General features: G+C 45.7%; 1 protein-coding gene across 1 annotated transcript in view; it reads right to left on the reverse strand.

The window, feature by feature from the left end:
- LOC104407666 (chromosome unknown open reading frame, human C11orf53) overlaps positions 1–4,967 on the reverse strand; it is a gene marked incomplete at its 5' end in the record, with an annotated part of 6,047 nt that extends 1,080 nt beyond the window's left edge. The window contains 3 exons of the mRNA XM_010017001.1: positions 6–250; positions 944–986; positions 4,858–4,967. Coding sequence (XP_010015303.1) covers positions 6–250; positions 944–986; positions 4,858–4,967 — 398 coding nt within the window. The remainder of the gene's footprint in view (positions 1–5; positions 251–943; positions 987–4,857) is intronic.
- Positions 4,968–10,184: the final 5,217 nt, after the last annotated feature.

Here is a 10,184-nt window from a genome sequence, read left to right on the forward strand (position 1 = left end):
GGCACAGAAGGGCTGAAGAAGGAGCTGGTACCAGCTGTGAGGGGACTAGCACGGTAATCCCCATACTGGTCAGTGAGATACGGGTCCAGAAGTGCTGAAAATCCCTGAGTGGCTGAGGAATCGCTCGAGAAGGGCTTGGACCCTAGGGGGGATGAGTAGACATCACTGACAAACTGCTTTGTGTTGTGGAAATCCATCTCAGTTGTGAAGGATCTCCTGACGCCATAGTAACCAGCCGTGGTAGGTGAGCCTGCGATGGCAAAAAGAAGATTGGCTCAAGAGAAACCATAACAGCAGCACCAAGAGAGCCACAGGCACCTCTGCAGATACACAATAAAGCCCTTTTGATTCTAGCATCACCCAGAGCTATCAATCCTATCTTCAAACAGGTGTGTCAGCCCAAGTGCTTTTAGCACCTCAGACTGCCCTGACCCAGTTGATGACCCCCATCTGCAGCAAACCAAGTGTGTTTTGGGAAAGTTTCAAGTATGAGGCCAGAGTTTGCTTCTTCCTTGCTCTGCTACAGCTCTTGAGGAGGAGAATGGTGTTACAGCCTCTCACCCCTTTCCCTGCCCAAGAGTTCAACGGATTAAACAGGTGAGCTCCTGGTTTCATACTTTTTCTCTTCAGCTTCAGGGAAAACTGGAGGACACAGGGGGAAAAGAAGGGCTTCTGTGTGGCACCTCTATCAAAAGAGATAGGAACTGCTTTAATTACCTTTTTCCCCTCTGGGAACATCGTACAAGATTACAGAGGCCTTTCTTTTACTATTGCTGTTCCTGTTTTGACTTTTTTAATTACTTTCCTCCTGGGATCTCTCTGAGAGGTAGCCCAGCTCTAGTGCTCCTTTGCTCACTTCATGTCCTTTGGAGGAGAAGAGATAGGAGCAGCATCAACTCTCCAACTGACATAGAAGGCATTTATCAGTGGAGGAAGACCTCACCTGGCATTTGGACAAATGGTGACTGCGGTGTGCTGATGCTGCCCTGCAAAAGATAAAGATACGTTAAAAAAGGTCTTTTCAAAGCAAGGCAGCTCTTTAAGCATGCTGTTTGGGAAGGTGTTGGCATAATTCAGTTGCACTATTTGAGTCTTGGTGCTGTCAGCATGAAGAGCTTAACTCTAAGATTTCAAGCTTCTGGCCTCTGAGGTATTAGCCAATGTAGGCTAAGAAGAGATTTGAAGGTCTTGCGTAAAGCTGATAACAGTAGAAATATCATGATAACTGGCTGCTTTCTCATGGACTGCAGGGTCCCTTAATGCAGGCATAATGCTGAGCCTTCCATTTTGGTGTTGGCTCAAAACAGGTCTCAATAAGCTGGTCTCTAAGTCCTTGGCTGATCAAAACAGGCAGATTCTCCACTGCTTATGTTCTAGCCCAGCTCTCCTGTGCTCCATCTACCTGCCACAGAGCTGCTTTAGCTGGCTCCTCCTAGCACAACAAGCAGGCTGTGGTTGGAGGCAGCTGTTTCTAGCTCCTATTTTGGTGCTACAGAAGTATTGATAAAAATAGTCTCTTCTTGGTCCCTAAGGGAGAATTAGCCCTGAGTGACTCTGGTGCTCCTGGTGGTTAATTCCTTACAAGCACTCGGGCAAAGGCATCTGCTCCTCTGGAGGAGAGCTCACACCCAGAGGTTCACTGAGTTCTGTCTCTGGACTTCCAAGCCCACAGAGCAGAAATACCATGCCCATGGCTGCATTTACTTCAGCTGTGCTGTTGCACTGGGCAGTGATGGTGGCATGCTATTTTCAGTTTGCATAGTGCAAACAGGAGGTTCCTGCCGTAGCAAGCAACCAAATTTAGAGGTTTAGATTTGAATTAAATTTGCCAGCCCCAGGACTTCCTTTTACTGCTGAGGAAGGCTTGCAGCTGCTCCCTGCTCCATCATGAAAATGAGCTCTGAGCCCACACAAGTTGCACAGGCTGCAGGAGTGGTATGAGGTGTCAGGAAGGAACCCTTTGGCTTGTGGACAGATGAATGTGTTCACATTGCAGGGTCAGGGCTTACACCTGCCCTCAGCTGGGACAATTTTGTCCGCAGACCTCAGTGCGGATCATAGCTGGATGTGCATGCTGCCCTGCAAATCTAAAGCCTCTACATGCAAATCTGGTCTTGGCAGACACCCCTCTCTCAGCATCCATGCCACTTCAGTGCCAGGCTCTAGTATGAAGCATTTCAAGTTACCAGTGTATCTAAGTTCAGCTTTGATCCTGTGTTTTCAACAGCTACTGAAACTATCTGACTCGGTGTGTCAAAGGCAGCAAGTGCTCTTGCACATGCCTGTGATGAATAGCCACAGAGCTGATATTAGCTGCAAGGGTTTTACTCGCTTTAATTCAATTGCAAGAGCCTCTGCAGCAGCCCGTCTTTGGCCTTCACTATAGCAGGCACCCACCTACTTGCAGAGACCTACATTTCACTCGCCTCCTGGCTTCTTACCAAGTGATGAATGGCTCAGCTTAATTGAAGCACATTAGTTCATTTCCTCCCTGCATTACTTCCTTTCAGTGCTGTGGGATTGGGGTATCTGGATCTTCCGCACCACATCAGTGTGTCTGTTTAGCATCACTTGAACCCACAGCATATTTAGCTGCTGATAAGCTTGGTCTCAGCCTGCCTTGCACAAGACTGGGCAGAGATACTGGCAAAGGGTACTCCAGAGAGCTGTGTTGCTTCACTGCCTTGGTAACCTGGGAGCATTGGTCTTCTACAAGGCTGCCTTGGGGGACTAAATGTAAGGTTGCAGGTCAAAATAATGACCTGGTCCTGCAGTGGGGATCTATGGTGCCCTTTGTCTGTACTTTGGCTTCAGTACTTTGGATTCAGTATATCTCATCCCCAGGCCCAATTTGTAGTACAGCAGCTGAAGTAATAAACATTAACAGTAAAAGCAAAGCTTAGCCTAGGCAGAGCACCTCACTGGTTTGCTCACAGCAAGTATGCAGAATGATGTGTCCCTGGCCTCTGAGTGCTGCTGGGCATAGCGCTTCAGCTGTGTACCTATCAGCTTCCCCACCTGAGAAAAGAAGGTAATCCTACAGAGGGTAAATGCTGGTTCATGCCTACACAATGGGCGAATGAAGGGAAAAAAGTCAGATCTCCCCTTAAGCCCAGATCTTCTGCCCTGCAGCTGATGGGAACTCAGAAGCCCAACCTGTGTGGGTTTCACCACAATACACACTAGTTTCCTGTCATTTCATGTATGCAGGACCCAGTCATCATTGAATTGTTGCTATTCTGTTGCCTCAGTAAACAGCCCAGTGGCTCACCTCCAATGAGCAATGACCTTTCCTTAGCATCACGGATCTCTTCCGTAGACATCCCCTTGCACAGCAACGGCTTACTGATTTTGGAGCAAAGATCATGTTCAAACAAAAGATGCAGCTAAATTGCATTGCATCATAAACATACAAAGGGGTGTTCAGTTATCTGCTGTTTGATTCTGGATTATATTATGTCAGCTAAACAGCGCTGCACTTACAGCTGTTCTTTTCATGATACATTCAAGCAAATACGGATGTTTGCCCTGCAGAATAATTTTTTGTGCCTTAGAGGGAATTAGCAACAGGGCTGATTTTGCATTAGATAGACACGCAACTGCTAAGCTTTGGAATACAAAGCAAAGTCTAATAAAGCAAGCAGCAAGTGGTTTACAGTTCCTAGGGCTTTTTATTGCAGCTGTTGAAGCTGCTTTCTCCAGAAAGAGAGCAGGTAAAGCATGATAGTCATCAACCACGATCTGTTTTCTCAGTGAGTACAAACACAACAGTTGCTTCCTGCTGCTCCCCAAAGCAGTCTTCCTAAATGCCTCCTGGGGGGAGCATGTGTTTCCCAGTGATTGTCCATGGCTCAGGGCAGTCTTCTGCATTTCTGCAGTAGCTGAAGGCTGTGAAGGTATCTATGGCTAGATCTTGCTTTGTTTGATAATGCCCATGCTGCTTTTCTGACTGTTTTGTCGCAGAGTTAACATATGTGAAAGTAACAGTGAAAAAAATACTTGGAAGTCCCTTTGTGGTCTATTTGTTTTTTGATGAAGGTAAAAAGCTTGAGGCAAGTGGCTGGGGGTAAAGAGCATGAACACTCTGTGTGTTCTGCTGTCAGTAATTCGGGTCTTTGCTCCTGCCCTTTCCTTCCAGGACACAGTTTCAGCAGCTTGACTGCATCTCCTCATCTGTCTGAGGGCCCCATTACTCCCAATCAGCCTGGAAGTGAGGTGTTGCAGCTTGGTAAAGGTGTGTCTTGAGAGTATGCAGGGAATAGCTTACTCTGCTACCAGATGCCATGTGCTGGCACCTACAATATTGTGTCCTGTTCTCGGCACAGCACTGCTTCTCTGGCCAGTTACTGAGAAAAAAACAATGTAGTGTACTATAATTTAGGTTTCCTGTTGCTATAGAACCACTTTAAGAAGAAATCATCTCTAACAAACTGATGCTTGGCCTCTTTCCAGACCATAACATCACTGTGTCTCCCCTGGCACTCTAGTATGCCAGAGAGGAGCTGGAAGCAGCACAGCATTCAGGGAAGAACATCTATTTTTATGGTACTGAGCTGTTCAAGTGTAGCTACTGAAAAAGGAAGTTGACTTGGAAAGGTGTCATATCCTGATCTGCTTGGGAAAAACACCCAAAGGACTTCAATCCCTCAAATGTTCTCTAATGTAAAAAATCATGGAGCCATCTGTGATCTTTTGGGGCAAACACTAGTGTTGCAAATGGGTTTTGCTGTTCCATGTCATCGCTGGCAGTGCCCTGAACTCAACATAAATACTCTTGAAAGCGGAGGATTCATGACATGACTTTTCTGGTTTGACAAACAAAAAGGGTGTGTGGTGGCGGGGTGGAAAGTGACTTACACTGAAGCGGGAGCCACTGCTCTGCCTGGATCGTTTCTCAGCAAGAAGGTCCTTCACTGTGTGTTTCACTCGCACTCCTTGGTACACCCGTTTGCCGAAATCTGTAGGGACTGAGGGAATGAAATGGGCATTAGAGGAGTTTATTGGAAGCATAGGGCAGCTGGAAGAGGCTGTTATGGAAGAAGCAAATTCATCATCTCTGTATGACAAGTTAGGAAGGAAACATGTAAGTCTGCTGTTATAAATACAAAATCAGCCCTTAGGAGCCAAACACCAAGGAATGCCCATTTGACCTGCCTTGTATTTCAGCACTGGGTGCAACGTGGTTTCCATGCATCTCCCTCTCTGCCAGTTATGGTTGGCTTATGGGTTTTGGCTTTTCTTTTTCCAAAGAGAGCTCTGGGGGATCCTACATTTCCCCTTTGGGTCAGCAAAATTTGATTTAACTGTATAGCCCTATCGCTTTCAGCAGGGGTGGTGTTGGTTTAGTCCTTCCTTGCCCTTCTGGAGCTGCTGGCTTTCAGCATATCACTCTGTGAGCTTTGATCTCAGTGCAGCAAAGGTGGAAATATCCCAGTCAGTTGGAATGGCTCCTCTGAACAGTGATGTGAATCGCAGTGCAGATCTCGGGAAAGGGAAAGGAACTATCTGCTCAGTCTGATTTGTATCCACAGCAAATGCAGACAGGTGCTTGGGGACTCTAATTGTTTTCTAAAGGTTATCAAGGAAGGCACAAAGAGGGGTGCAGTGTCTTGGCCATGTCACCCAAGAGGCTGATGGCAAGCCAGGATCCATTTTCTTGACCTGACTAGATTACAGCACAACCTGTCCATAGGGTTCTGTGTGAGTTTTGGTATGAGGCATCTGTCCTCTTCCTCTGCCTGGATAAAGCTTTGCGAGATCTGCCTTGTGTACAGGTCTTTTGGCACAAGTGAAGGCAGAGAGACACAAGGTACAATACTAACAACAGCTCTTTTATCTTGGCTAGCAGGCTGTGCCTGAACGGAGGGCTCACACCTGTGGAGCCAGGGAGGAGTGTCCGTATGGGCTTTTATTGAGATCTTCCAGAGAAGAGCTTAATTTGAAGCTAATCCCTTGGAAAACACACAGCCGCGTTCTCTCAGGGGAACACAAACAGACATTCCACCGCTGATGTGTTTGATCTTTAAAATTGTGATTTATCATTTTGCCCTTCTGCTTTTCAGGATGTGTCATTTGGCTCCATTTATCGCTTTCATTCATGTGGCATTGTGTCCCCAGGTGTACATAAACACTGAGAGGTTAGAAAGGGAAGAGTAGAGGCTTTAAACAACATAGAATCTCAGTGCTGGCTTGGGGTTATCCCAAATGTTTTCTGTTGGGCCACAGCAATTGTAATTTTGGGTAACTGCAGCTTGGTTTTGGTGTTTGAGTACTAACCAGAGAGACCTCAGCCAAGACCAGGCAGAAGGCAAACAAATTGCAAGAGACAGTATCCCAAAAGGCTTATGATCAAAATAGAGGTGAACGCTGAGTCTGCATACCAACCAGTGAGCATCTGTGGACTGACCAGGACATAGCTGGAAATGGATATCAACTCTTGCAGCTGAGAGGAATCTATATACTGAATCTGGCTTTCTCCCACAGCCCTGGGCAGAAATCTCCCTCCTGTAGTCCCTTTCTGGGGCCGTCTTAGAGCAGTGGGAAGCACAGTTACCTGGTGTGCACATGTAGCTGGAGCTCAAAAGCTGTGGTAAAGCAGGTATAACTGGCAGAAACAGCTATGCTTTCTGCATCAGAAACTTTGCAGCTTGGCGTGAGCTCCTCTAGAGATAGTTGTTGGGATTTGATGGAAAAGTCTCAACTGTATAGCACAGTCCATTGAGCTCCATCATGGTTTCATACCTGCGATAACTCGTGCAGCCTTTGCTGTCTGCATCCAGTTGAAGATTCAGGCCTTGATTTAGCACAGAACTTCTGGAGGAGCACTGAAGCCAAGGAGACAGTCTTAAACTTAATTTTCAGAAGGGGGATATTTCTAAAATAGCATCACTAGAAAAGCTTTGAGCAGATTTTATTCTTTTATTCTGTAGTCTGATATTGCCAAATCACACAACCTCTTTGTATTAACCGACCTTGCTTCTCTGTGACCTTTTCTAGCAAATGTCTGATGCTCTGCACTTCCACAGTCCTGTTTTCCTGACATATTTGCTATGGTCTAAAGACATTAGAAAAACACTTCCACACATCCTTACTTTTACACATGGGTGCTGTGCTACTGAAGGTACTTCACTCATATACTCACAGTTATTCCTCAGCTCAAATTCAGAAGTAAGCAAAGTAATGGCTCTGTCCTCTAACCCTGTTTTTAACTTAGCAGTCCAGCCCCACATAACTAAATCTGTTGCTTTCAGTGAGTTATTTGTCAGGATCTGAGTCTGAGCTATTAAAGCTCCAGATAACTCTACTGTTGGCAGCACTGGGGAAAGGAATACTCTTTTAGGCCTGAGTTTATATAATTTTCAGGCAAATTGAATCATATTTCACATCACTTTGATCTAACAGCATTTTGGAAAAATATTGCATTGTGAAGTAATAGAAATTCAGCCTAGGGAAGGCAGAACATGCTAATAGATACTAATAAATTCTTGTGACATCAAAGATGCCACACATCCATTTTAGAACATTCTTTCTGATTTTGTTTTTTAATATGAGCCTAAGGACAGAAGACTCCTATTTACATTTGTGAAAAGGTGCTGAAACTCACCTGTTTCCATTGTCACTGCTGACAAGTGCCAGCTCTCAGATTCTGCAGGACTTTGTAGAAGGGCTGTCTGTCATGGACTTCCCAGAGCAGAGTGAAGTCTGTGCTCATACTCCACTGGTAAAGATCCAGCTGAGCCTGATGGAAATATGTTTTTGGCAATTTAGTGATGTCTCCATGATACCTTGTTTGGGATTTGCTTAAATGCAAATCTCTTGATGTGTGTTTCACTCCAATTTGCATGGTCAGTGTGGATCATTCCCAAAGAGTCTCTTTCCTGTCTGAGCTGACATTTCATGGATGAAAAACTGAGGTTTACCAGTAGAAAAATCCTGGGTTAAAGCGAAAGGCTGGTACATTTTGCAGTGACGGGCTATGCCCTTACAGGTGAGGAACCTGGCTGGGAAAACAAGACTCTGGACAAGAGCATCTTGTCACATGTAAGTGTGAGATACCCACGTGCTGTTGAAGATGAACACAGTGGGGCTTACTCCTGGAGTAGTACTGTCTCTCAGGGACCCCACAGGCTAACTTGTGCATTACACAGTTAAAACTGGATCTTCGGACACTGTGAACCCAGGAAGCTTTGCATATCATCCACAGCACCTGTGGGGAAAGGAGTAACACTTAGCCAGGGATGCGTGCTCATGGGACCAGTAGGAGCATCCTTTAGCAAATCCACATGCTCTGAGGAATGGGAGCCAGGGTTTGGCTCTCCATTATGAAGCAAGGGGTCCCCTTTCCGAAAGTCTGAGATTAGTCTCCACTGAGTTGCCAGGAAACGACCTGTTTTTACAATGCTGCTAGACCCAGATTAAAGGGACTTTTGGCCAGGCCTGCTATATCCATTCCTTTGTTCCTAGCCTCCAAATGGTAGCAAGACTTTCTGCAAAATAAGAGGCAGACTTAAGCCTTTAAATTCTTATTTAAGCTTAGTAGCTTATATCCTAGATCTGAAACATATCTGTGTTTGCTGTAAGAAACCCATATTCCCTGCAACATGGTTAGCACAACCTGTTAATACGGCGAGTACAGGTTGTGGCGAGGCAGATGACCTCTAGAGCATTTTACATACAAGCAGAGTGGGCACAGCATTGCTGTGTTCATTTTACATGAGCAGGACAAGACTGGTGCCAGTATGTTCTTCATCATTAGGTGTTTCTCCTCTTGTGGAGTCTGCTGCCGGCTTGCGGGATGATTAGGTAAGATCTGTCCCTCTTTGTAATTCCGGCACTGGCCTGGAGATTAATTTGGCCTGCCATATGAACTGCCTCACTGGGGAAGGCTGTTGGGGTTTTAGGTGTGATTATTCTTTTGCTTCAGAAGAAAATTAAAATGTCAAGAGCAGCAGCTGGCAAACGCTGCATCTGCTCAAGCCATTGAGGCAAGTGGGGAAGGCAGAGCTGATAAAGCATCCTGAGTAATTCCCAACTTTTTTAACCTGCAAAGCCACTTGGATATTCTGCCTGCTCAGGCATACAGCTCAGGACCAAGAGGACATCACACAATCAAGCTCCTGTGTACTGAGTCTTTCACCACGTATAGATGCCCTTATGTAAGAGAAGTCTTATTCTGGTCCATCCATTCCTGGCCACCCCATCCTGATACAGGTGTCTTGGCTTTGGCTGACAGGTAACAATGGGCAGGAAGCACCAGGCAGGTCAGGAAGTGTGGGCAGATGTGAAGTCCAACAGAAGACAACGGTCTGTGCTTTGTCAGCGGTTGGCTTCGTTTGCCACCTGCTTCCTGGCAGGCTTCCCAGGTAGTTTTGTCTTCTGTGCTGGATATTTCTATACTTTGGTTAGGATATACAAGTTAAATCCCAGCCCCATTCAAGCTCATGGCTTTTCACTGTCTAGCCTGTCCAGGTGTTTTCTGTACTGATTACAAAATAATTACATTGAAAGCAACAGATCCTGCAGAAAACAAATAAACAGAGATAAAATAGTAATACCAATAATAAAACCCCAACAAACAGATCCAGATTCTGACTTAGTGAATTTCGGCACGTACTTGCCATTCACATCAGAGGGGAGAGCTGGTGTATATGATTTACAGAGTTACAGAAGCCATTGTGTGTTGGCAAGGCACACTTTGTGGCGCATGTTATACAATCTCATTTGGGTTTAGCATGGCATTTAGCTGTGCCAAAGCAAGCTTTGGGAATTGTGTCTCCATTTTGTGTTACAAAAGCTTGGAACAGCAGATGTAATGGTCAATGTGTATTTGTTTAATTCAAACTGTCATTTCAATTACTGAGTGAAGAGAACATGTTGCATTATCTCACAGCAGGAACTGCAATCTTGATGCGTTTTGTACTTGGTGTTTGGCTGGGATGCTCACCCAGGCGGCTTTTGACTGCAGTCTTTGCACCGCGTGGACTCTCTTGTTTAGGTAAGTAAGCGTTCTGTAAGCACCAGAAAGTAACCTGTGTGGCAGTGGCAAAGGCAAATGTTATAATACCATAAGTGGTCCCCGCTCCCAGGACACGGGTTTCCCAAAACCAAACGCGTTTTAATCCCACGGGTGCCCTAAAGGCGGTAGGAACCTTTGTGAGTCGGCTCCCGTTTCCGGCGGGCCTTCT

The sequence above is a fragment of the Nestor notabilis genome, unplaced genomic scaffold (genome assembly GCF_000696875.1).
Source record: "Nestor notabilis isolate BGI_N333 unplaced genomic scaffold, ASM69687v1 scaffold25546, whole genome shotgun sequence".
In the NCBI taxonomy this organism is placed as follows: domain Eukaryota; kingdom Metazoa; phylum Chordata; class Aves; order Psittaciformes; family Psittacidae; genus Nestor; species Nestor notabilis.